Source organism: Panthera tigris, chromosome X (assembly GCF_018350195.1).
Source record: "Panthera tigris isolate Pti1 chromosome X, P.tigris_Pti1_mat1.1, whole genome shotgun sequence".
NCBI classification, from domain to species: domain Eukaryota; kingdom Metazoa; phylum Chordata; class Mammalia; order Carnivora; family Felidae; genus Panthera; species Panthera tigris.
This window is the reverse complement of record NC_056677.1, coordinates 11,887,705-11,914,998: the sequence shown is the minus strand read 5'-3', so window position 1 is coordinate 11,914,998 and position 27,294 is coordinate 11,887,705. Positions and strand designations below refer to the sequence as shown.

General features: G+C 44.2%; 1 protein-coding gene across 3 annotated transcripts in view; it reads right to left on the bottom strand.

The window, feature by feature from the left end:
- The window catches only part of BMX (BMX non-receptor tyrosine kinase), a 52,533-nt gene that overhangs the window by 3,927 nt on the left and 21,312 nt on the right, over positions 1-27,294 (bottom strand). The window contains exons 8-18 of one of the 3 annotated variants that reach the window (XM_007090062.3): positions 25,431-25,499; positions 24,714-24,767; positions 20,558-20,612; positions 18,970-19,049; positions 16,395-16,522; positions 13,216-13,290; positions 12,294-12,465; positions 8,845-9,061; positions 7,924-7,988; positions 3,085-3,203; positions 183-340 (exon numbers count right to left, since the gene is read on the bottom strand). In XM_007090062.3, the coding sequence (XP_007090124.1) occupies positions 183-340; positions 3,085-3,203; positions 7,924-7,988; positions 8,845-9,061; positions 12,294-12,465; positions 13,216-13,290; positions 16,395-16,522; positions 18,970-19,049; positions 20,558-20,612; positions 24,714-24,767; positions 25,431-25,499 (1,192 nt within the window). Of the gene's footprint in view, positions 1-182; positions 341-3,084; positions 3,204-7,923; positions 7,989-8,844; positions 9,062-12,293; positions 12,466-13,215; positions 13,291-16,394; positions 16,523-18,969; positions 19,050-20,557; positions 20,613-24,713; positions 24,768-25,430; positions 25,503-27,294 lie in introns of those variants that run through there. The other 2 variants (XM_007090061.3, XM_042974034.1) reach the window with 2 other exon arrangements.

Here is a 27,294-nt window from a genome sequence, read left to right as displayed (position 1 = left end):
GCACCTGCATTGCTACGTTGCTCGTTTTAAATTACAAACACTTGTGGAAAGGGCCCCGGGGCCATTGCACCTGCTCTGCGGCAGGTGTTCTCCCTCAAAAATGCCTTGCCCGGTTGGTGTCCCAGGCCGCTGCTCGGGGTGCACCTGACACGCCTTCCTCCTCCCCCACGTGGTGCACTTGCCTCGTGCCAGCAGCTGTACATGATCTGGTAGATGGTGTCCGACGCCAGTTGGGGACGGTAGAGTCTGTGGCCCTGGGAGACCTTCACAACCACCTGGGAGTTGTCATACAAGTCGTAGGGCTGCTTCCCCAGGCTGAACACTTCCCACATCAGGATCCCTGCATCGCACGAAGGGCGACCAGCGGACAAAAAGGAAAGAGGGCCGATGTCAGAAGGTACAGTTTGCCGAACGGGCCTCACACACCGGGTCAGGAGGGCCACAGGTCAGAGCGAGGGATCCCTGGGAAACGGGACAGGGTATGGAGGGTGGGACTGTGCCATCACTTCTGGAGCCCAAGGTGCCTTCTCCGGGTTCCCTGACACCCAGGCGCCTGTTCTTGCCGGTAAACGGGTCAATGGCAAGGGCAGCTGCAGCGGGAGTTACTCGGGCCAGGATTCTGGGACCGCTTCAGGGAGGCGGCTGGGGCCTCCTTGTCCCCTCCTCGCCGTGACAACACCCCTCTCCCTGCCCGCTCCAACCAGAAGGAGCGATCGAAGTCCCCACCCTCTCTCTCTGCCTTGGCCAAGTTGTGTGCGACGGTTTCATTGCGCAAATTACCTTCCCGTGGAAATTCGCAGGTAAACTCAGGGATAAAATTCCTCCTTTTTGCCTTGATGGTTCCTAAGATTTTGGGGGTCAGGTGTCCTTTTAAGAATCTGATAAAAACCATTGGTTCTCTCTTGGGAAGGTGAGCGCACAGCATTCTTGTGTTCAGTTTCTGGGTGTCCACATTGTACTGAAGCCCATCCAAGGGCATTGCAGACCCCAGATTAAAACACCGGGTTCTGGTCATGGTGGTTGAGGGTGGCGTTTGGGTCCGTTAGATGTGGCCTGTGGGGCTCAATTCTGCCGTTTATAGGCCAGGCAAGTTTCTTAACCATTCTCAGATCAGGTTCCCTGTCTATAATATGTGGGTATTTGTACATCACAGAGTTGCTGTAAGCATGACATAGGATAAAAAATGCAGAGCACAGGGGCGCCTGGGTGGCTCAGTTGGTTGGGCGTCCGACTTCGGCTCAGGTCATGATCTGAGTTCAAGCCCCGCTTCGGGCTCTGTGCTGACAGCTCGGAGCCTGGAGCCTGCTTCATATTCTGTGTCTCCCTCTCTCTCTGACCCTCCCCCGCTCAAGCTCTGTCTCTCTCTGTCTCAAAAATAAACAAAAACATTCAAAAAAATTTTTTTTTAAATAAGTAAACGCAGAGCACATACAGTGCACCAGGATGCTTTAAATGCTCCCTGAATGGTGGCCAGGGTGCTGTCGCCCCGATCAAACCAGAGAATTTCAGCAGCCAGCCAGCTTCAAAACCTTGGCAAGCCCGAAATACAGAAGAAGGAAGAAAATCATTCTAGAACCGTAACCACAGTACTAACTTCCAAGTTTCTTTCACTTTTAGGGCTATGGATTTTATGTAGAATGTTTACAACAAGGTGATGTCACAAGTTGCCGTGGCTGTTATTTTTTTTAACTAACCTTCTAACACAACCATCCAAAGGTGTACTGCTCTCGACAGTTCTGTCTTTGGGAGGCTAGTCACTTATACCGTTGCTTCAAATATCTGTGGGACCCCTTCTTTGGGAATTGCTTTCAGAGGCCCTGGTTCATTTTGAATATCCTCACTGGGGGCAAATTACTTAAGAAGGGATTTAGTTTTGGGAAACAGCCAGAAAATATCTGGAGCCAACTTGTATTGCCCAGGGTGAATCATCAGCTGTAATTACTGAGTAGGGATACTGATTTTTAAAAGCATCTTTCATAAGGCATATTGACACAAAGAGATTGAAACTAATTTTTACAAGGTAGTCAGCCCCAAAGGATATCAAGTATTCACCAAAACACTATCTTTGTGGTTTTTCTTTTTTGTGTGTACATTGGATTACTTTTTTTAAGTGAACGATACTACTTTTACAAAAGTAATAGTTATTTTAAAAATTTGTGGCACATGGAAAAATAAACGGCTAACGAAATTTTCTGTTATTCATGCAGTCTTTTGGATGTCATATAAAAAGTCAGATCATGCCTATGGACTGAGCCAGACATGAAACAGGGCTCAGTTGCATTTACTACACCCATAAACGGGCCTGACACTCCCAACAAGGCGGAAAGATACCAGAAAATCTACCAAATCACAACTTAAGAACTGTTTCAGTTTTCTAATTACCTTTACTAAATTTCAGTATAGATCTTTTACTAAAATAAGGGTCAGCAAATCTTTTCTGTCAAGGGTCACAGAGCAAGTACGAACCCAGAGACAATGCGGGAACGGATGGGCGTGGCTTGCTCCGGTGAAAGTCCATCTACGGAAACAGGCCGCCAGATTTGGTCCTGGGCCGTGGTTTGCTGACCCTCGATCTAAGGATGAATTTTGACGAGGACCCTAGTTGAAATTAGCAAAGGCCAAAGAAAGCACCGAGTCATGTTTGGCGTTTGCCCCCGCGCATGCCCAAAGAGTAGGCGGATGCAGAAGGGAACGGCCGGCGTGGCCGCTTTCACGCGGAAAGTCAATGGCTACATTTCAAGCCCTTCCACGTTTTGGACTCCATGCAAACCTGGTTTTAGTTTTCAATGGCTCCTCTTTAAGAACTGTTAGAAATCTTCAGTGGAAGCGCTTTTATCTCCTATGATTTGATACAAAGGTGCTAGCGGGATGGAGATTTTTCTACGATACGGGGCAGACATCCTGACCCCGGCCCAAGGAGAAAGGTCTCGATCACCTTCGATCTCTTGCTTATCTCAGGCCGTACAGGTAATTTCGCAAGTGCTGGGGCTTTTTGCTAAAAATGGATGTTGCTGCGCTCGCGGTTTCCTGTTGTGGAAGCCAGTTTACGAAATGGGGCTGGGGCCTGTGTGGCCACATTCTTACCGAAGGCCCACACGTCTGACTTGCTGCTGTACTTGAAGTAGTGGAACACCTCTGGGGCTGACCACTTGACCGGAAATTTTGTTCCTACGGAACTGACGTACTGGTCGTCCAGAACATACCTGTGGGGGGCGGGGATCAACACAGACCTTAAGTCGCTGGGCTGTGCAAAATGAGCAGACCCCTGTTGGCCACCATGGCCTCTGGGACAGTACAGGCTGATTAAGGTCACAGAGCCCCCACAGTCTCAGCGGAATGCCTCGGTTCTCTAGTTCTTTTGCTTCCTTCCAATGTGTAGCGTAGCTAAAGGCTGCTTATGACTTGGAAGCTTTAAAAAATTATATCTAACTTTGCAGATACCAACATCGGCATGCAAAACATTTGGTCAGTATAGAAAAACACAAAAACGTAAACGTTAAATTACTCAGAATCTCACCCCGAAGATATTGTAAATCTACCATTCAAGATACATTTTTGCTTATACTTTCCAATCTTTTGTTCTATATATAATTTGAACAAAATTGGCTTTCTGTCGTACTGAGGTTTGCTTTTTTCTTCAACGGCATATCAAGAATATTTTCCCCACGTGGTCACATTTTCTTCTGGGGCATCGTGTTTGATGACTGAATAGTATTGCCTCTTATGGATTAACGTTGTATGGTTTAGCCTTGTAAGTTGCTTCTAATCTCCTGTGATAAACAATGACGGATGATAATATTCTATGGAGATATCGAGACCATAAAAATATATATTCAAGGGTATGCGCTATATAATAGTGATAAAAATAGAAGCATCCTCAACGTCCACATGTCGAAAAGCAATTAAATATCATATGGTCCAGGGTCGCCTGGGGGGCTTAGTCGGTTAAGCATCTGACTCTTGATTTCAGGTCAGGTCATGATCTCACAGATCGTGAGTTTGAGCCCTGTATCTGCACTGAAGCATGAAGCCTACTTGGGATTCCCTCTCTATCCCTCTCTCTGTACCCCTCCCCCACTCATTCTCTCTCTCTCTCTCTCTCTCTCTCTCTCTCTCTCTCTCACACACACACACACACACACACAAAATAAATAAATAAACTTTAAAAATATGGTATGATACATTAATTCAGTAAGACAGTATACAGCCATTTAAACAACAAGATATCGGGATGAGCACTGGGTGTTGTATGTAAGCCAATTTGACAATACACTATATGAAAAAAACAAAACAAAAAACACGAGATAGTTCTATAGTTACCAAAAAATAAAAAAAGTGAAAAATGCCCATGGAAAATGGGGCCGTGCAAAAGCAGGTATATATAATGTAACTCCGTTAAAAAACTTTTAATTCCACTGTAGTTAACATGCAGTGTTACATTAGTTTGAGGTGTACAATATATTGATTTAACAATTCCATGTATTACTCAGGGCTCCTCCAGATAAGCATACTCTTAATCCCCTTCATCTATTTCAGCACTGTTGTGGGAACAAACAATAAATGCACATATTTATGCACGTGACTGGGTATACGTAGGATTAGTTATGGAAGGGCATCTATCAAACGTGTTGGCCGTAGTTACTCCTAGTGCTGAAAATGAGGTGAAGGGGTGGGGGACAGATTCTACTTCTCCCTTTTGCCACTGTTGCCCTATTTCTTACAATAAGCATATATTATTTGTATAACTAATAGAGGGGAGCCCTCTATGTTTGCCTAGAAAAAAGCAAATGAATAATGACTCTTAACAAAAAAGGAAAAGAAAAATTATGGAAGCTGAAATTTTGGATATACTTTACGGGAAAACTGTACACATCCAAGGTGTGTTAGAGTTGTGTATTGTAATTTAAAATGTCAGGAAAAGCTGGTTTTGAAAATTATTCTTGGAAATATTAATGATGTTAATGTTTATATCACGTTAGTGATATATTTAACATATGAGTATATTAGTAGAATAGAATAGAGATATTAATAGTAGTAACAAATAACACTTTCATAGGATTACACAAAACACCTTCCATACTTCTTTCCTCAGGCCCCCTCAGCTTCTCTAGACACCACAAGACATCCAGAAACTGCTGGCACTGGGTTCCACCTGTGGCTTAGACCTTCCTTTGGATCATCAGGACCAAGGTAAGGCACAGGCTTCTGAGCTAGAAAGAACTTGACGGTATATTCCCCGGATGCTGCCATAACGGCCAATACTCCCGCCTTGAGAACAAGGTGGGGATCAGTCCCCCTGTCCTGGGAGCTTCTCCCCGCCCTATGAGGCTGCGAGCTCAGAGAGCTACACATTTGGGGTATCGGTGTAGGAGACTCAGCGTGTGGGTGGTTGGAGTGTTGGTAAGGAGTACACAGCCCAAGGGACACCTTGACAATGTTGAGGGTCCCAGAAAAGGAGCACTTCCTAATATTGAATTGTGGAGAAGACTTAAAAGCAGATCCTCCTGGGGCGCCTGGCTGGCTCAGTTGGTAGAGCATGTGACTCTTGATCTTGGGTTCGTGAGTTTGAGCCTCACATTATGGGTAGAGATGACTAAAAAAAAAAAAAACAACTTTAAAACAAAACTCAGATGGTCCTATGGTGTTTTAGGGCTATGTTTTGCTAAATATAAAGCTAGCCTTGGTGAACTCTGCAGACCTCCTTGAAATTGTATTCCTCCTCAGAATTATGTGAGTTTATGTTGAATTGACACAACTTTATAGCTGTATTTTGTCTCAGTTTTGAAATCTACTTGCTCTCGGGACTAAGATGACCATTTTGAGGGCAGGTACTATCCCATTTATGTCAGTATCTCCTACAAGGCCTTGGCATTTAGCAGGCACTCAATAAACGCTTGCTGAATGGAAAGGCCAACATGTACATACTCGTTTCCTATGTAAACCCATGAAACTGGCTCTGAGGCTCACATAGTCTGAAGATTCAGAATAAAGAAAATGGAAGACTCTTTTAAACTGCTATCATAAGATAATTAATTCCAAAATGAACTCATGGCACTTCCTCAACATAAAAAACTTCTGCACAGGGAAGGAAACAACAAAATGGAAAGGCAACCTATGAAATGGGAGAAGATATTTGCAAATGACATATCAGATAAAGGGTTAGAATCCAAAATCTATAAAGAACTTATCAAACTTGACATCAAAAACTAATAATCCAGTTTTAAAAAATGGGCAGAAGACACGAATAGACATTTTCCAAAGAAGATATCCAGATGGCTAACAGACACATGAAAAGATGCCCAACATCACTTATCATCAGGGAAATACAAATCAAAACTACAACGAGATATCACCTCACACCAGTCAGAAAGGGTAAAATTAACACAGGAAACAATGGGTATTGGCAAAGATGCAGAGAAAGGGAAACCCTCTTGCACCTTTGGTAGGAATGCAAACTGGTGTAACCACGGTGGAAAACAGTATGGATGTTCCTCGAGAAGTTAAAAAAAAAATAGAACTACCCTATGACCCAGTCAGTGATTGCACTGCTAGGTATTTACCCAAAGGATACAAAAATGATGATTCGAAGGGGCTCAGGCACCCTGATGTTTCTAGCAACACTGTCAACAATAGCCAAACTGTGGAAAGAGCCCAAATGGCCATCAATTGATGAATGGATACAGAGGATGTGGTATATATACACAATGGAATGTTACACGGCCGTGAAAAAGAATGAAATCTTGCCACTTGCCACGACAGGGATGGAACTAGAGGGTATCATGTTAAGCGAAGTAAGTCAGTCAGACAAAGACAAGCACCATATGATTTCACTCATATGTGGAATTTAAAAAACAAATAGATGAACATATGGGAAGGAAAAAAAAAGAGGGAAGCAAACCATAAGAGACTCCTAACTACAGAAAACAAACAGGGTTTTTGGGGGGGAGGTGGGTGGGGGCATGGGCTAAATGGGTGATGGGGATTAAGGAGGGCACTTGTGATGAGCACGGGTTTTGTATGTAAGTGATGAATCACCAAATTCTACACCTGAAACCAATTTTACCACATATGTTAACTAGAATTTAAATAGAAACTTGAAGAAAAAAAAGTAATTTATCTGAATCATAAAGCGGTGATAGAATGCCAACCAAGAGAATCTCAGAGTCTACTTTCGTGCCTTACTTGGTAATGCAGAAAATTTAATGACACGCCAACAAAAATTTTCCTGGTGTTATAATGCTATGCCTGTTTGTGTTTTTTAAAATTTTTTAAATGTTTATTTATTTTTGAGAGGGAGATAGAGTGTGAGCAGAGGAGGGGCAGAGAGACAGGGAGACACAGAACCTGAAGCAGGCTCTAGGCTCCGAGCTGTCGGCACAGAGCCCGATGTGGGCCTTGAACTCATGAACCTTGAGATCATGACCTGAGCTGAAGGTGGATGCTTAACCGACTGAGCCACCCAGGCGCCCCTATGCTATGCCAAATTGAATGAATATTAAGAGAAAATCAGAAAGGCCTAAAGGAGCTTTGATTGAGCTAAAAAATATAATATATACATAATATATACATGTATACATGTATACATGTATATACATCCCAATAATCTGGCTATACCATGTTATATTAGAATATTTAGGACCTTTCATGGAATTTTTTTTAGAAGTTAAAAAATATTTATCAGAGTTTTGAAAGAATGAAAAGGGACTTTGGGTAATTTCTGAAGAACAACTATATCTTCCTAGTGAAGAAATGAGGTGAGACGCGTTTCATAGGTGGTCAGAGGCAGTATGGGGAAGAGATCCGGGTTTCTAACCCCCCAATTCAGAGCATGTTCCATTTCACCACAATGCCTTCAATTCTGATGGCATTTAGGTGTGAATGGAGACCCCTCTTTCATTGCTTGCCCCTTTGGAACTGGCTTACCTCGTCATCCCAAAGTCAGACACTTTCACGGAGAGATCACTGTCAACCAAGCAGTTCCGAGCCGCCTTTGGAGAAAACACAAAATTACCAAACAGTTAAAGTGGCCAAGAATCTCCCGACATCAGGATCCACACTTTCCTTCTCTTTGGCAGAGTTCTCACCCAATCTAAGATTGCCTATCAAAACCCCAAATGTTGAGACGCTGTCTTTGTGTCCTTGGCCATTTTTCACAATGAAAATGTGCGCCCCTGAGTATTTTCACGCAAGCAGCCATCCTTTTCAAACGGCATGAAAGGTATTGCACGTCAAACACAGAACCGCAGCTCGTCCGCGAGAAGGGAAAAATTATTTCTAGGGGTTCCTTCTCCACCACGGGGGTACCATGCATCAACAGGCGCTTTGAAGGCGTAGATGCTGTACCGGCCTAGTGTGCGTGGCGGGTTTGCTGTTCAGAGCAAGCGGAGCTCTAAAGATAAATACCAGTGCCTACCAAGCAAAACGTCCCCCAACCCACCCGGACCCGAAGACGCACACAGATTTCACTTCCTTCTGGTTTTGTATTTCTCAGTTATGGTCTTAATTGACTGCTTTGGCCCTGAGCCCTCCCGGGAGTAAAGGTCAACTTGGATTTAATTGGTTCGGAGAAACACGAAATTGACCAAACTCTTTCCTTTGTATCCATCTTCCTCCACACCACCACACAGCTACATAAATCCTGATGGCTTCTTTTAGTCTTTCTGTACTGCAAATATTTTATTTAGAAATTGTGGCTTTTATTACAAAAGCGTCATGTGCTTGAGCAAGTCACAGGTGAGCCAAGTGAACGTGTGTCACCCTTGTCACCCTTCCCAACGGCCCCATCGCTGGAGGCGGGGACCGTGGATCGCTTTCTTTCTCTGGGCGTCCAGTGGCTCTGCTTACCAAGTCCCTGTGTATGAACTGGTGGCTCTCCAAGAAGGCCATGCCTTCGCACACATCATAGCACATTTCTAAGAGCTGAGAGGTTTCAAGTCCTTTTCCGTGACTCTTCAGGTAATTAAGCAGGCAGCCATTAGTTATATATTCAGTCACTATGTATATAGGGTATCGCTTTGAACACACTCCGTAGAATTTCACCAGCTTGGGGTGGCTGAGTTTCCTGGAAACAACAGATTTTCAAAAGTTCAGTACTGAATTTCCACACTCCATGTTGCAGATGTCCTGAAAAAGAATCCCTCTCAGGTTTTTGCTTGTTTTAATGTCTCCCCTTCTACTTGAACAGAGAAAGAGAGGGAAACGTTTTGGATTTTGTTCTGGGAGCATTAGCCTTTGAAAGCAAGGAAAAAAGCCGCCTCCTGTTGGATCTTGACAACCCCAACAGCAATTTAGCGGTTGTGGGAGCTGTGCTCGCCTTTCTTACAGAGAATCAGGGAAGCAATGGCCTGCTGTGCCAGATATCCCATTTGGTCTCCTGGCATCTGGAGACTTCCATGGCTGATTTGGAGAAAGCTCCACACTGTAACGGCCATCGCTTCCAGTTCAAAGCATCTAACTTTCTAAGTTTTGAAGTCCAAACCTTTCATTCTAAAAAAAAATTATAGCAGAACATGAAGGGTGTAGGAGAAAGGAAAATAGTTGCCATGTTAGGGAAGTGCGATTAGGCATGATTTTTTCTTTCTTTTTCAAAAAAATCCATTTTATATTGTCATTACATTATCTTTCAATAGTCAATTTAGAAAATAGTAACTACATGACATAGCCCTTCTGGCAGGTCATGACAGATGGATAACCTGCTGTTACGGTGTTCATCCCCTTGTCCATGTAATTGATCAGTTTGCAGGCTGATTCCTTAATGTTCACATGCGTAAACTAAATCTAATGTCGATTTTAGAATTTTTAAGTAAATAAGCATTTATTAAGTAGTTATTTTCTTCCTTCTTTTTTTATGTTTATTTATTTTTGAGAGACAGAGAGTGAGCGGGGGGAGGGACAGAGAGACAGGGAGACACAGAATCCGAAGCAGGCTCCAGGCTCTGAGCTGTCAGCACAGAGCCTGACGCGGGGCCCGAACCCACGAACCGTGAGGTCATGACCTGAGCCAAAGTCAGACGCCTAACCGACTGAGCCACCCAGGCGCCCCTATTTTCTTCCTTCTTAGCATAACTATAGGCACATGCCTTTGGAGGTTATTCAAGGTCATGAGCTTGGATATGCCTCTTTCAGCTATTTTAGACAATGGCATGGAACCCGGTATTGCTTCCTTCAAACAGAAGGCTAGTGGTGGGACACAAGTCCATCGCCCAATAAAAGCTGTTCCTGGAGCAAATTCAGTCACTGACCATGGGGCACGTGGTGGGAACACCATGTCAACTGATACTGCCCACATGACAGGCCTCAATTTGACCATCACATCTGGGATATAACATTTTCCCTTTAGGATACAGTTTGATTTCTTTCTTTATGACCAGGTGATTGGTCGGTGGCTTTTTATGATTCTGTGTGATGACCAGCCGTCTAATTGCAAAAAAAAATGTGTTTAAATGGATACCATGACACAGGGTTTACACCACGAGCCTAGGGGAGTTTCTGCTAGATTTTTCTTTGCTACAAAAGGAGGACACTGAGGGCCTCCTCCCCAGTTTTGAGGGTATAACTGCCAAAAGCAGGATAGGCTACATAATTTGTAGGGACCAGTACAAAACGAAAATGCGGGGACCCTTACTTAAGAATGATTAAGAATTTCAAGATGGTGACCTCACAGCAGGAAGCCAAGCGCAGAGCCCTTCTAAGTGGGCCCCCCCACCCCAGGCCGTGCAGGCCGCATGCCCGTGAAGCCAGCCCTGGGCAGAGGCTTGTGTGCACATACTATCTCTGCTTCCAAACCATCCTGCATTTGTGGTCAAAGTGGTTGTTCTGACTCTCCTGGTGCCTTTGGTCTTCATGAAAGAATGACTAAGGAAATGGACTCTGGAATGTCTGCCTGGGTTTGCATCTCTGCTTTGCCACTTTGACCAGCTTGGTGACCTTGAGCCCATTATTTAACATTTCTGTGCATCAGTTTCCTAGAAAACAAAGACAACAACGGTACATCCGTCCTAGGCTTCTTACGAGGATTGAATACATTAAGATTTATAAAGTGCTCAAGGAAATGCCTGTAAATACCATGCAAGTGTTGAAGTAAAAAAATTTAAAAGTGTCATTACTCTGCAGCAGGCCAGGATTTGTGATTTTGACTATCTTTGACCAAAATCCTGCTGTGACATTGTTTGTGTTGATCCGTTCCCTAAAGGCAGGATGACCAGCTGTCCCACTTTGCCTGGGACTGAGGGGTTTCCTGGATCACAGGGCTTTCAGGGCTAAAGGAGGAAAGTCTCGGGCAAACCTGGATGGTTGGTTCCTTTTCAAAGTCTGGTTCGCCATGTTTACAAGAAGAGGTAGAATCATTAAAATAATTCTTTGTATTTACATTGATGAGAGAGAGAGAAGGGAGGAAGGGAGGGAGAGAGAGACAGAGAGAAAGCGAGCTTAGAAAGAAAAAAAAACCCCACATCTGCATTGTGGGCTGTTTTGGGAGCCAAGGCCCATTAGGAAGGTACCTTCATTTACCAGATGAGGAAAGAAGTAGGGCGAGAAAGCAGTTTTGTCAAACTGTACTGAAGGTACCAGAAAGGAAAAGGATATTGCCCGTAGGGCATTAGTTTTCAGTATTGCTTTAGCCCTGGCCACTAGAGGCTCCTACCCTTGGGCTTGTGCTTTACAGGGCCCCACTCTGTTCCTCATCCCACCATGCACCTCCCCAAAGGACAAGGAAGCTCAGAACCCATGCTTCCCTTTTTCTTGATCACCCTTGGGGTACCAAGACTCTGGAATCCCCCATCCACGTAGTCCTGAGGCCTCTTCCAGGACCTGTGTAGACTCTTCCTGGGCCAGTCATGCTAAGAGTGAGCCACGCTATTGGTGTGCCTTACCCCTAACCAAGATCATTCGCTGATGGATAGTTGTTTGTGGGAGACACAGAGGGAGCCCGGATGTACTGAATGCTATGTCTACACCTAAGTACTGAGTACAGTGCAGGACAGAGCTGGGGGTGGGAGGAGAAAGGAGAGGGGTAGAGTTGGGAGCAGTGGTATGGGCCAGAGGCTAGTTTCTCTAAAGAGTCTTGAGAATTCTAAACTTGAATATGGCCTCTCAGATTGTTATGAAGGTATACTTGTCAGAGGAGCGTAGAACCGATTTCATTTAAAGGTGCGTCAGCTTGATTTATAACTTCTAAATATACCTATGATGTGTGGAGTCTTGCTCGAGGCCTTGCAAATGTTAGGGACAGACCTGTTAGCATGAATGTCCTCCCATGGTAAGGGCCAAACTGCCATTCCTCAGAAGAAACTTACATCATGGTCTGGGCCTCCTGGAAGAATTCATCTTCTGACATGGAGCCCTCCTTGATCATCTTAATGGCAACGTCATACTGTCCCTTCCATTTGCCCAGGTGGACCACTCCAAACTGACCACTTCCTAGTTCCTTCAGGAGGGCAATCTCTTCTCTTTTCAGTTCCCATATTCCTAGTAAGGCAAGACAGACACTCTTTAGGATGAAAGTAGAAGGCTTTGGGGCTGACAGCTTCCCAAGTGGTTTCTTCTCCAACGAGTTTCACATTGGCAACATAGAACAGTAAGACTTTTTAAGTTGATCACTTAAAAAAAAAACAAACCCTTAGAGGTGTGGTCTTATGACCTATGAGACCACACGATAATGCCACCAGGACAATACTGTTCATGAAGCAGCTACAGTCATTGACAAAAAGGCTTAGAACACTTTGCCAACTGGAGGCATCTTGGAAACACCCAGTGTCAAAACGTGCTCGATGCTCTTAGCTTGGTAAAAAATATCATTACATTCTCTTATACAGCAAACTAAACTGTGATGTGGGTGGATGTCCTTATCCTTAAATACACAAGGTTGAACACTGGCTCCCCCGAACGGGCCCAGAATCCCGGAAGAAGAAAGGACAGGCGATGGGGTTCTAGAGGCTGGTGATTGGGTCTAATAACAGGACAACTTTGACAGTCTTTTTGGTAAGGCTGAGGAGATTACAGAGTTAGTTTCAGAGTACAGAAAAGTTGTGGGGTTTTTGTTTTTGGTTTTTTTCTGGAAAATGGTCAAACATATTAGAACTGAAGCCCTCCCTGGCACAACCTGAACACAGACCTCCTTCTGGCCTTCCTTCTTTTCTTTTTAGTAAATACATATATACTTTTTTTAACCAGAAATGGTAGGAAATGGAGTTTAAGAGCTCAAGTGTGTGTCCATACCACTTCCCAAGGACACGGAGACGGGAACCTTGTTGGCCTTGGTCGACACAGGGTGGCGGAGTCGTGTGATCATGCCTGCAATGGAATCAGCACCGTATCATCACATCACATCACATCACATCACACCAGTTCACACCAGTTCACACCTCTGCTTGTGCTCTCTCCAGAGTAGCTGGAAAAGCACAGAGTTCAGGATGTCATGATGGAGAGGGAGGATCCATTCTGACCGTATTCATCCTGCGTTGGATTGATTTGCTTGACTTGACTAAGTAGCTCAATGTAAAAGCAAAAATTAAAAGAGTAAAACAACTTTAGGTAATTTTTAAAAATCCCATAGAGTTGGTTCCTTGATGGGATCTTCCATTTAAAAAAATTTCCCATTTTTACTCTGCTTTTTATAGTCCTATATTTAAATACCTGTACACGTGGCACATGTATTTGGTTTACAAACTCCAAACAGTACAGAAGGGCACAAAATAAAAGGCAAACCACTTGATTTTTAAAAATGGAACCTATTACTAAGTTGCATTAAATGGTCAAGTCATTTTAATGGCTTACATCAAGCAATGATAAAGCTGGGTTAAGGTAATCACAGTATTTATAGTGTTTTGAAAGAACTCATTCAAAATAATGTTTCTTGCTTAAACGTGTGATATTTTCCAAGTCCTGGGAGCTGTCACGGATGTCCTTTTCCTCTCCTTCCTTTTTCTACATATTTATTTACTTTTTATATGTGTGTGTGGTCTCCGAATGTTTTAAGTCCCAAACCTTTAATCGGCAAAAAGATGAGCGCACTCCTGCAAAATATGTACATACAACGGCTGCTGTGTTGACACATGATGTGATTCACAAAATACACTCACGATAGAAAACTTAAGAGAATGAGATTCTTAGAAATATCTAAAGAAACATTTTAATGTTTTCTTTCTATACCCTGTGGAGTTTCTTGTGCATCTTCTGGAGTGAAATCATTCTATTTGGAGATGTCTGTTCATACAATACCTTTTCCAAAGGGCACTTTCTAGGTGTTAGAGGTTAAATATACAGTCAAGGAAACTGGGACAAAGGAAAAATACAAGAGCCAAAATCAAAGCCAGGAGTAAGGCTAGGTCACCTACACGCATGTAATCTAGTCAGACTTGCACACATTTGACGCTGAGCCCACAGCTTATTTTTACTCACTGATGGAAGTACATCCAGTCACTGCCCATAAGTGGCACTAGTCGAGAAAAGACAGTTAGAGGAGACTTCCTTTGTTTTTAGTTTCTTTTTTGCTAAGCTTATTGAGATGTTGTCGGCATACGTAACTTTAAGGTATGCAACATGATGATCTGACGTGTGTATATACTGTGAAACGATTACCCCTCAGGGTGAGTTAACACTGCCACTAGAAGGGATTTCTATACATATACTCGCTGGTCGCTTAGCCAAAATCTAAAAAGTAATAGCACCCAGTGTTGGCGAGGATGAAGGATATTACGGTTGGTGGAAGTGTACATCTCTGAAAAGCATTGGAAAATGTCTAAATTTTGAATGTTCTTAACCATTATCTTAGACATCTCACTTCTAGGGAATTTGGCTACAGAAACACTAATACAGATACACAGAGCTATGTGTACAGGACTGTGCATTGAAACCACCAATTATAGCGTGAAAATACTGTATGTATCAACATAGGTTTAGGTGAATAAATTATGGAGTGATTCTACAATAGAATCCTATGAGTGGTTAAATAGAACAAAGTGAGCTATATGCATGTGGATGGAAAGACCACTAAGACGTGTAGAGTAAAGAAAGCAAACTGATTGGGGCGCCTGGGTGGCTCAGTCGGTTAAGCATCTGACTTCGGCTCAGGTCATGATCTCACAGTTTGTGAGTTCCAGCCCCACGTCGGGCTCTGTGCTGACAGCTCGGAGCCTGGAGCCTGCTTTGGATTCTGTGTCTCCCTCTCTCTTTCTCCCCTCCTCTGCTCATTCTCTCTCTCTCTCTCTCTCAAAAAAAAACAAAACAAAACAAACTTTTTTTTTTGCCTGGGTGGTTCAGTTGGTTAGGTGTCCACCTTCAGCTCAGGTCATGATCTCATGGTTCGTGGGTTCAAGCTCCGTGTCAGGCTCTGTGCTGACAGCTCAGAGCCTGGAGCCTGCTTTGGATTCTGTGTCTCCCTCTTTCTCTGCCCCTCCTCCACTCATGCTCGTGCACACTCTCTCTCAAAAATAAAATTGAAACATTAAACATTTTTTTAAAAAAGCAAGCTGAAAAGTAGTTTGTGTGGAATGATCTCACCTTTGTAAAATATAATGTGTATACATATACATATATAATTTATTTATATATGTAATAAATAATAGGGGCACCTGGGTGGCTCAGTTGGTTAAACATCCGACTTCGGTTCAGGTCATGGTCTCACAGTTCGTGAGTTTGAGCCCCTCATCAGGCTCTGTGCTGACAACTCAGAGTCCGGAGCCTGCTTCAGATTCTGTGTCTCCCTGTCTCTCTGCCTCTCCCCTGCTTGCACTCTGTCTCTCTCTCAAAAATAAACGTTAAAAAAATGTTATAATAAATGATAAGTGTTAGTATCAGCATAGAAAAAAATTCTGTCAGAATAGACAACAACTTGTCCATGGAGGTTCTCGCTCCAATGTAAATATTTTTATAATGTTTGAAGTTTGTAATCAACTTATTCCTATAAGCAGAACAAGACTGCAAATATTTTTGTAAAGAGAATCTCTAACTACTTTTTTTTAATGTTATTCATTTCTGAGAGAAAGAGAGAGAGAGAGAGCAAGCAGAGGAGGGGCAAAGAAAAAGGGAGACACAGAATCCCAAGCAGCCTCTACACTGTCAGCACAGAGCCCAATCTCATGAACCATGAGATTCTTACCTGAGCAGAGATCAAGCATCAGATACGTAACCAACTGAGCCACCCAGGCGCCCCAAGGATCTCTACTTCTCAGTCACTCAACTCACACAACTTCATTTTTCTGGCATTTTAGAGTGTATGATGTGATATTCCAGGAAACATAGGCTAAAAATCACAGCAGGTATATGGCTTGAGAGCATTTTTGTTCCTACTTTTCATGGTTCCCGATATGATTAAGAATGTTAGGAGGATCCATAGTACCCAAGAAAATTGATATTTATCAACAAGGACCCGTAAAAGAACAACTGAAATAAATTACCTGCTGAATTGTGTTGATGATAGTGAATAAGCTTTGGAATGGAATCAAAACAGTAGTTTTCTGCCAGGTACAATTTGTTCTCAGCATTTGTGTGCACATGGTAATGCTTGACAGTTCCTTTTTTATCACTGGTAAGGAAGAAAGAATGTTAGAATGTTTTTCATTCTCAATTGAAGCTTGATTAAATCAGGGTTAAATAATTACATCAGATGGCATTCACAAATTTTGGAGAGGCAAGTCAGAGGGGAAGTCTCAGTCTTGACATCTCTTGGTTTTCTAGAGCCATCCATGACAATCGGTAATTATGCAAGAGAGCTCCTCTCTCAACTCAGTGTATCTTTTGTGCCATAGAGAATCCGTGTACTATAAAATTCCAACTTTCGGCACTGTTCCTCCCTTAGGAAGTCTAAGACTGGAAGCTTCCTTTGATGATTGAGAGCCCTGCAGGGTTTCAGGATCATTATTCTGAACACCAATTCTCTTTGAGGATAATAATGAAGATTAAAACGTGAGAGACAAGGGTGATTAGGCTGAGGGTGCTCTCATCCAGGCCTGGGCGGGAGGCTCTTTGGGAATGGAACATGCAAGATGAAATGGTGGGGGTGCCTTTACTTCCTCATATGAACTTGTACCTTTGCCACATAAAACATGTTTTTCCTTTTACTCTACCTTTGGAACATAGTGGTGAGTTGAGGCACGCTGATTTAGGCTAATCGGGAATAATATGTCTGTCTTGGGTTTTAGAGTATGGCCTAGCAGTCAAGAGTTGGGCTTTTCGTCCAGTTCTCCTGTTCGCTAGATACCTCATCTGGTTGTTATAAAGATTGGTTGTTATAAAGATTTTATATAAGGCAATTTGCACTATGCTTGGTCATAAGAAACTGCTGATAAATTGTTGTTGCTCTAGTGCCAGCCTAGTCAAAATTGCACCCGTAAAAAGGAAAAACGGTGGTTTGTTGTTGCAGATGGCCACTTTGCTCTTGGTCTCAGCGTGAAATTCATTCAAGCCCATTTATGATGTTTCGTAAACGAAGGCTTCCATATTCACTAATTTGGATTATTTCCATTTGAGTCCTCATCTGTCTGCTGTGTTTTCTACCTGGCCACCTTCAGAAATAAATCTGGGGTCAAGGATCTTGACTAGGAGGACTCCTGATGTGAGGTTCGGCTGAAACTGCAGGGCCGGCGGGTCAAGAGCTCTTAATACTCAGTGAACCAAATCTTTTCCCAGTTCCTACTGGGCTGGCTTTGGCCAGCCTCTAGGTGTGCAGCTTCCTCCATGAGATGGACCCGGGATGGCCTCCTGCATTGGAAAATGCTGTGTGACTGTTTAGGGTACATTCTGGTCTCTCAATTTGGAGATGCATACTCCATAAAAAAATGTATCAAAATAAAATTACCTCTTAATCACTTAGCTATTACCCACAAAACCCCATGTAGGTACCAAGGGTAGGTACGGTATGTGGAGACAGCCCCAAGGGAAAGGGTGATGTGATCCAACCATCAAAAGAAATATTTTTATTAGGAATAGTTTTTCAAGCGATCCTAATCTAGATTCGGCCAGATTCTTATCTCCGAACACTGGGGTTCTCAATGTAGACACAGGCGTATAGTCAAAAGAACACGAACTCTGCTGTCGAAGGCCTGACTTCAAGTGGGTCACGTATTAATTTTGTGGTGCGTCTTCATGAGTGCTCTTGGAACCTCAGACCTCTCATCTGTAAAATGGCACAAAACCAGCTTTCCCCGGTGCTTCACAGGATGATTAGAAGGAACAAAAGAGCTAGCAGCCGATGGGAAAGTGGCCTGTGAATCTCTGGCAGGGGATCCCGATGTGGGTGGCGGTGACTGTGGGTGCCTTATATGCTCCTTCACGAGAACAACAACTGTGGTGGTAACTGCCACTCGTTTATTAAGTGCTTACTCTGTGCCAGGCACTGCTGTGCTCCAATACGTGAATTAACTCCCTTCATCCAGAGAACTTAATAGTCAGTGTTATTTTTTTCCTTTTCAAACAGGGAAGCTGAGGCACGGAGGTTAAGAAACTTGCTCGGTGTCATACAGCCTTGACATGATAGAGTCAGGAGTTGGCCCCCGAGGTGCGGCTTCAAAGCAGAACTCGTAACCATGCAAAGAGGACAGCACCCCAGAAGGAAACTGTCCCGGGAACACAGATACACCGATTCAACTTTCTGCCAGCTTTGCCCCCCACTGGGAAGACTTACTGAAGACCAGACGCTGGGGTCGGTTTCTCAGGTCAGCAGGTGGCTAGGGCCGAGAGTGTTCACAGGCTCCATTGCTGTTTTTCTCTCTTAGGCTTAGGGCCAAGTCGAGGGGAGTAACCCAAGATTCCTTTACCAAGCGTTGACTGGCGTTGTTCTAGAGAACAACCTCTCAAAGTGGGGGTGGGGGGGGGTGGGACAGGCAATGACAAATGGTCGCATTCAATAGAAATACTTTGATCCAAAACTCCAGGGTTTAAAGGCGGTGTCTCATCCCAAAACGTGACTAAATGGCCAGCGTATTCAAAGGACATACACAAAAGATAAAAGAAATAAATCCCTGTCGTACTTACTTCATAGCCTTGCTAAATAAGGACACTGTGTACATTCCCACCTGGCGGGAATTTCTAACCATAAATGCGCCTTCTTTTCCCTGCAAAGGAAGCAAAGTGTGGAAGGAACAGAGAACATTTTTGTTATTCTTGAAAACTATAGGTGGTAGGAAGATCGATCTTTTAGGTCCGTGTTAAAGGTCACTGACGGTATAGGTCATCCAACAGCTGGCGCAGAGGGGCCCCACAGCTGACCGTTCATCCTCTCACTTGGCTCTGAGACCTACCCTGTGTGCTCTGACTCTCCCTCTCCTCTTAGTTTCTAACCCCCACTGGTAATTTTCTCTCTCTCTCTCTCTCTCTCTCTCTCTCTCTCTCTCTCTCTCTCTTTTTAATGTTTATTTTTGAGAGAGAGAGAGGGAGAGAAAGACAGAGTGCGAGCAGGGGAGGGGCAGAGAGAGAAGGAGACAGAATCTGAAGCAGGCTCCAGGCTCCGAGCTGGCAGCACAGAGCCCGACGCGGGGCTTGAACTCGTGGACTGCGAGATCATGACCTGAGCCGAAGTCGGACGGTTAACTGCCTGAGCCACCCAGGTGCCCCAGTTTTCTCCATCACAGCCTGACGTTTCAATCTTTCAGAAATAAAATTTAAAACCACATATCACCGTATCATGCCCTTAGAAGGTATTAGAAAACCAGAGATGCAGAACAAATCGTTTGTTAAAGCCCCATGCTCCACTGGTCTTTCTTAATGACTTGTGCTAATTCTAAGCAGATCCGGATTCAGAAAGAGCAGATAATAGCCTGTGAATGTGACAGGATCCCGAGTTAGGCGGTGAGGCCACCACATTCTCGCTAGTCCCCCTCAGAGACATCATTGGTGTGCTTTATTAGGTTGAACTGTATCAAGGCGTCATTTGTGCAGGGCAAGAGTTTGCTCCTGGTGATTTCATGCCTTGAGTAACAAAACCAGGGAGATTTATTCCCTATTACATCTGTTGTACTCTGGTTTAGGTGCTAATGAGCAGGGTCGGCGTTGGGCCAGCCGGTTGCAGAGATGGCCCCCCAATAAATCATGCCCCCGACTGTGGCCCTGTGTAGCCCCTCCCGCAGGGAGGCTGGGGCCGGGCCACGTGACCTGCTCTGGCTAGCAGGGCATTTGCAAGCGTGCCCAAAGCACAAACTCAGCAAGTGCTTGTGGTGAACTACGGGGCCCTCCTCTCCTGCCACCTCCTTGGGGTCACCACGCTGTGAGGAAGCCCACGTTAGCCACGCGGAGCAGGACTGTGGCACCCCGTTGACCGCCCCCTCCCCGTCCATCCACCGGCTACATGCGGGTAGCTGAGCGGCCCCAAGCCAGACCTGCCTCAGGACTGCGGGCCTCACGGAAGGCTGAGAAATGGCCAATCTGGTTTCAAACCACCGATACTGGAAGCAGAGGAAGCGGCTAAATGGCAAGGGCCCGGTACCCCAGGGGGCGGACCCCGTGATGACGTGACTGTATGGTTAGCCCCCCGCTTTCTATGAGAAGCGCGTTCCCCTCCCCCCCCCCCCCCCCGGGCCCAGCGGGAGAGAGTCTTAGAGGCTACTGTAAAAACTCGACTGTTTACCTTTTGTCTCAGTAACTGCTCAGACTGTGACCTGGAGATGTTACCTGCAAACCAGCTGCAACGAGAAAGAATTGCGTATTTGAGAGTCAGTGGTTTTTGACTGCATCGCTGATGACCCCACCTTCTGGCGGGTCAAAGGAGGTGTCGGCCTCCCTCGGGGACTTCCCAGCGTGACTGCTCCAGAGAATCACCTGAGGAGCTTTTCAAAAATACAGATTCCGGAGTCTCCACCACCTAACGATGCTTGTGGGGTGGGGCCCGCATGTCTGTATTTTCACACGGGCTGGCGCTGACGAACCGTTGGCCTCCTAGCTGGTCCCTAAGTTCTGTGTTTCGCCGTTTTGAGCGAGAGCCAGAGATTAGACCAATGAAGAATATCCCACTGGGAAAGCTGGGGTTGCCAAAGATGAAAGTTCCTGTCTTTGAACTGTATGTTTTTCTTTTACATTTTTAAAAATATTTATTGGGGCGCCTGGGTGGCTCAGTCGGTTAAGCGCCCGACTTCAGCCAGGTCACGATCTCGCGGTCCGTGAGTTCGAGCCCCGCGTCGGGCTCTGGGCTGATGGCTCAGAGCCTGGAGCCTGTTTCAGATTCTATGTCTCCCTCTCTCTCTGCCCCTCCCCCGTTCATGCTCTGTCTCTTTCTGTCTCAAAAATAAATAAAACGTTAAAAAAAATTTAAAAATATTTATTTATTTTGAGAGAGAGAGCGAGAGAGAGAGAGAGAGAGAGAGAGAGCGAGCACGCAACTGAGCGGAGGAGGGGCAGAGAGAGAGGAGACAGAGAATCCCAAGCAGGCTCTGCGCTGTCAGTGCAGAGTCCAACATGGGGCTTGATCCCGGGAACCGTGAGGTCGTGATCTGGGCCAAAACGAAGAGTCAGATGCTTAACCAACTGAGCCACGCAGGCAGCCCCTCAACCCTATATTTTTCTTGTAATAATCTGATAGAGGCACCCTTTATAGCATCCACTTTCAAAGCAAATGCTTTTCTCACAAATCTTTTTTATTTGCAGGATAGCAATACATAAGCCCCTGTGGTTATATTAAGACAGTAAGAGTTATAGCCACCCGAGAAAAAGATGGTGTGGGATAGCCGGGTGTAATCTTTAAATACTGCCTGTTTCACTGAGTTAGCCAAGAGCATCACGTCTTACTTTGTGTGGAGAGCTCAACAGTCCACAGAGTTGTTTCTCACGTGGGATCGATGATGTCTGTAGTCTTTTGGCCTTGGCAATAATGTCATACTAAGGAAGCGACCAGGGTGTGAGGTGGGAGGGGGCATGGGTTTGGGGCTCACAAGGACCCTCTGGCTAGAAGATAATACCCGAGGAGGGAAGAAATACCTGAGGGTGAGGGTGTGCTGTGGGGGGCGGGGGACGGAAGTGTCAGCTGGTGGGCAGGCTAATGAAGTGGCAAGAGCCATCAGCCAGCTTGGAGTTCTGGGTTCTAGACGTAACTTCCTAATAAGTAGTTGTACGGCTTTGGACAAGCCACTTAGCCTTTCTTGACCTTGGAATTACCCATTTGTAAGATTAGGATGAGGGTTGAATTTGAGAAGTTTAAAAGTCTCTTCTAAAAAACAAGGCTCTTCTAATTCTACCTTTATAGATACTATATAATTAAAACTTGAGATATTAACCGATCATTTTATTACTTAATATTTTAAGCTAATCACAGCTAACCAAGAGACTCCTCAGGGAACATGATTGAGGATACATCCCCATGGGAGATAGAAGACAGAGATGGTCAGAAAGAAGGAGAGAAGCCTGGAGAAGCAAGGTAACATTGTGAATAAGCCCCTCCCCCCCATACACGCATGTACACTCTGCCTGTGTCGTCATTTTGTTGGGGTCTGACTCTGTTTTTAAACAAGATTTCAGTATGTCAGTGTCAGAGCAACAGAGGCTTAGGCCTTGCCCTGAGGTGTGACATTCCGTCTAAACCTCGGTGACTCAGCCTTCAGTAGAACAGAATAGAATTGCTCATGAAGTTCTGGCCACAAAACAAATGCTTCAGGGCCACTGATAGAGGGAGAAGCTGGGGGCACCAAGCACAGTGCAAGGGGCTGAGCCCCAGATCACACAGCCCTCTGGATCTGATTTCCCTGCGGCGTGTCTTTGACTTTGAAGAGGGCAGGTCTTTCCTGATGGATTCCCCAATGCACACGTCTCACGCACCATTTGAATTTAGAAATGATGCAGATAGAGACTGTCTTTATGGTCAGATCAGGACTTTCCAAAGCAAAGGAAGACTTCCAATTCATCGAAATGCTAACGACTAAAACCCACAATTAGAAGGTCACTCCCTTTGGTTGTCATCTGTCAAAGTGCTATTATCTTTGGATATTTTTTTTTGTTGTTTGTTTGTTTTTCAACTGACTAAGAAAGCCAGGGGCCCCCGGGTCTCTTTTTTTTTATTTAATTTTTTTAAATTTACATCCAAATTAGTTAGCATATAGTGCAACAATGATTTCAGGAGTAGATTCCTTAATGCCCCTTACCCGTTTAGCCCATCCCCCCCCCCACAACCCCTCCAGTAACCCTCAGTTTGTTCTCCATGAGTCTCTTCTGTTTTGTCCCCCTTCCTGTTTTGATATTATTTTTGTTTCCCTTCCCTTATGTTCATCTGTTTTGTCTCTTAAAGTCCTCATATGAGTGAAGTCCTAGGATTTTTGTCTTTCTCTGACTAATTTCACTTAGCATAATACCCTCCAGTTCCATCCACATAGTTGCAAATGGCAAGGTTTCATTCTTTTTGATCACCGAGTAATATTCCATTGTGTATATATACCACATCTTCTTTATCCATTCATCCATCGATGGACATTTGGGCTCTTTCCCTACTTTGGCTATTGCTGATAGTGCTGCTAGAAACATGGGGGTGCATGTGTCCCTTCGAAACAGCACCCCTGTATCCCATGGATACATGCCTAGTAGTGCCATTGCTGGGTCGTAAGGTAGTTCTATTTTTAATTTTTTGAGGAACCTCCCTACTGTTTTCCAGAGTGGCTGCACCAGCTTGCATTCCCATCTTTGGATAATTTTTGTGCTGGTGTTTCTCACTTAGTTTGAATTGTTCCATCAGAGGCTTTCCTGAGGGTGGATGTCGGGGAAGAAGGTGGAGATAAAGGGGAGCCAGAAGGTGGTAAAAAGGCCACGCTGTGGAGGTTTAAGGCATACAGCCTGTCTTCCCTGACGTGGCACGGATGGCTAGGGCCAGGCTGGGTTGGAGGTAAGACAAAGAGTCGAAACAGTGACGTGTACTTCATAAAACCTCTCACTGTACCTAGAGGCAATACATCAGTGACAGCACTCATACAAAGACAGAACTAAAAACAGTATAATCCTGGTGTTCGAGCAACTTAGCCGCCATTGGGTAGTAGGTGTCTAAGAGACGCAGTCTGTCCTATCACTCCTGCCTCTCCTTAATGCCACTTTTAAATAAAGTTCAGGGGACTTATTTGTCCCTATTTGTAGAAGGATTCAGTCTTAGATGTTGGAAAGGATCCTAACGGCCCCTCAGGCCAACCTGTCTCAGTATAGTTGGGGTGATCACACATTTGTATTTGCCCAGAAGAGTCTGGTTTGTGCCTGATGTCCCGGTGCAATACTTTTTTTAATGTTTATTTATTTTTCAGAGAGAGAGAGCATGAGCCGGGGAGAGGCAGAAAGAGGGGGAGACACAGAATCTGAAACAGGCTCCAGGCTCTGCGCTGTCAGCACAGAGCCTGACACAGGGCTCAAACCCACGAACCGGAGATCATGACATGAGCTGAAGTCAGATGCTTATACAACTGAGCCATCCAGGCGCCCCAGGTACAATGCTCAATAGTGCACTGTTTCTCTGTCTAAATGTCATATCTTGTATCTACGAAGACAAAGTGAAATGAAGGGAAGTCCAGGTATACGATAAATCCAATGAATATGTATAGCTAGGTTAGATGATCCAGATTGAGGAAAAATATTTCCCTTAGTAACAATCTAGCTCATTATCACCTGTCATCCAGATAAATGGCCCAGAACCTCACATGAGTTTACCCTTGTAAATACAGCCTCCTGAGCAAGTCCCAGCCATCTGCTTTAATGCCTTTGGGGAAGAATAGAATAGAAACATCTATGTTAGTTTTAGAGGAATACAGAAGACTTTCAAAACTCACTCATAGTCATCCAGGTTTTCCTCTTCTTCAGATGAACTTGACTCGGGGAATCCCCTTAGGAAGAGAGGAAACAACATGAATGCAAAAAACCCACCAAGAAATAATGCAATCACCTAGCAGTGCAATATCAAATCCCTCCCTGCTTTCACCCCGTAAATAAAATTTAGACCCTTAGGGTTCCCTCTTTGTACCTGGGGAGGTATCTGCAAAGCGAAGAGAGAACCACTCAAAAGTTGAGCTCATGCCCAGTTTAATGAGAAAATGGCTCTTTGATACGGAAGGCCCCCAGGAATGTGGGTTTGTTTGACTCTTTTGAAGAGCAGGCTCATGAAATAGATGAATGCCTTCAGTGACAGCTGTAGTATAACGTTAAAAAAAGCATCTGGGTTGTGTGGAGAGCAATTCTTAGAGAAGACTTACTCAACTCTAGGTGGTTTTTCCTCCTAGAGATGCCCAAGCCACGTATTCCACTGTTCATGCTAACACCAGTGGATATCACGACCAACGGACAGGACATATCAGTGCGAGGAGAAGTGTAACCCATGAGCCATCGGCTCAGACCAACTTAAGGTTTCAGAGGGGCAAAGTATGTGAATTTTTTTGGTTTGCATTTACCTTAAACATGAAGTCTAGCTGCAAAATGATTGCAAATGTGCTTAGTTTTCCTGCAAATGGAAGCAAATCCTAGGTGTAAAGGAATATCTGAATTTGATTTACCATGACATCTTTGAGGTGCTGTGATTTACGACAGTCCTTTCCCTCTGGTTGCCACATGCGAAATCTTCACTGCTACGACAAAAGATACGTTTCGTAAATTTATGTTTATTTATAAATGTTAAATGACACAAATAGTTGTGTTAGATATCTTCTAGCTTCATTTAACATTTTGGCCTGTCCATTTCACTTGGTTTGGGAATTTAAGCTAATGAGTCATTTTCACATTTTTGTCCTTGCGGGGACCCCAGTAACCAGCAGTAGTTTGACAGTGTTCCTAAACGAAAGAGAACTGTTAGTAGAAAAGTTGGATTAATAAATCATCTTGGGTGGGTTTGCCCTGGTTTTCTTACAGATATGCAAGCATTCGGTCCCTTATATATTTTAAAATGTAATTTTCCTCTTGGCTGTTGCGATTGCAATTAAAAGCCTTGAAAATACTCAACTTCTAACTCCACGTGGACACACGTGCTCCCGCGGGATCTTCATCACCCTCTGCCGTGTGCATCATTTTCCCTCTTCGTCTTGGGCGTTAAGCGGAGCATGAGGAAGTGCCTACCTCTCCAAGTCCAGAGGCTGGTTTGTTTGGAATGTGGGACCTATTTCCTGCTTGCCTTCAGATCTCAGGCTCTTTTTCAAAACCACAACACTGGAATGCCTCCCTCTCTGCCTTCCAAAGAGCTTTGCTCACTAGCGTGGCTTTTTTACTTCCATCTCTTCATAAGACAACTCTTATTTTACTTTATTATTTTTTAAGTAGGCTCCGTGCCCAATGTGGGACTTAATTCACAACCCTGAGATCAAGAGTCGTGTGCTCTACTGACTCAGCCAAGCAGGTGCCCCACAAAGCTTATTTTAAAGCGCTAAGCAATTTATTTAGCTTTGATGTTGTTTTTAAGAACACGCGGAGAATGTCCATTGATAGTGTATCTCTTAGGTTTATCTGTATGATAGAACACTACATAGACATTCAAAATAATCGGGTAGGTTGCACAACAGTGAGAATGTACCTAGCGCCTCTGAACTGCACACTTAAAAATGACCAAGATGGTAAAATGTAGGTTATGTTTTATCACCATTCAATATTTTTTTCAAATTAAGACTTAAGTATATCCTCATGTATTTAAGTAGGAAAAAATGTCCAAGATCTGAAGTAATTCTCTATACACAGTAACATGTTCCTACGGAACATTCTAGAGCAATGTATGCTGGATATTCTGCAATTCATGAAAGCATGCATTATGTTACTACTCAGAAAAAATTAAAAAGCACTTCAAGCGAGGATAATTGATAAAAAGTATTATCTACTTACATGAGCTGAGAATCACGGCTGCATTTTAAAAATTCAATCTCCATGAAGACCTTTTAGCAATTATCATCATTCACTCACCGATGTAATGCTACTCACACAAAGAAGTGATTAATCAATTCTTTGTTCAGATAACTAGCCTTCTCAAGTTCTAGGGAAAAATCCAAGGTCAGGACTAAATCTTGGGGGGTGTCAGAAAAACTCAGCAGTCAAGATAAATTGTGTTTTCATGAAATATTTTTTAAATAAAAATTCATGCAAAAAAATCCATGCTGAATGACATGTCGATATTTTCAGTAAAGGTAGGATCTGGCCATCCAGGGGTTGGGGGCCCTGCCAAGCTCCTGTGACTCAGTGGTGCTGACTGCTCATTTGAATACTGATCACTTTCGCCGCACGCCTTCCTCGCCAAATCCCCGGGGCTTCCGGCAGCGAGGGGACCTGGCACAAAGTTGACGTGACACCCACTCTGCTAGGATCTGCGTCTATGGATGGTCTCCTTCCACAGGAACACTGGGTTGCGGGCAAATAAATGTAACACATCCCCTCAGGCAGCCG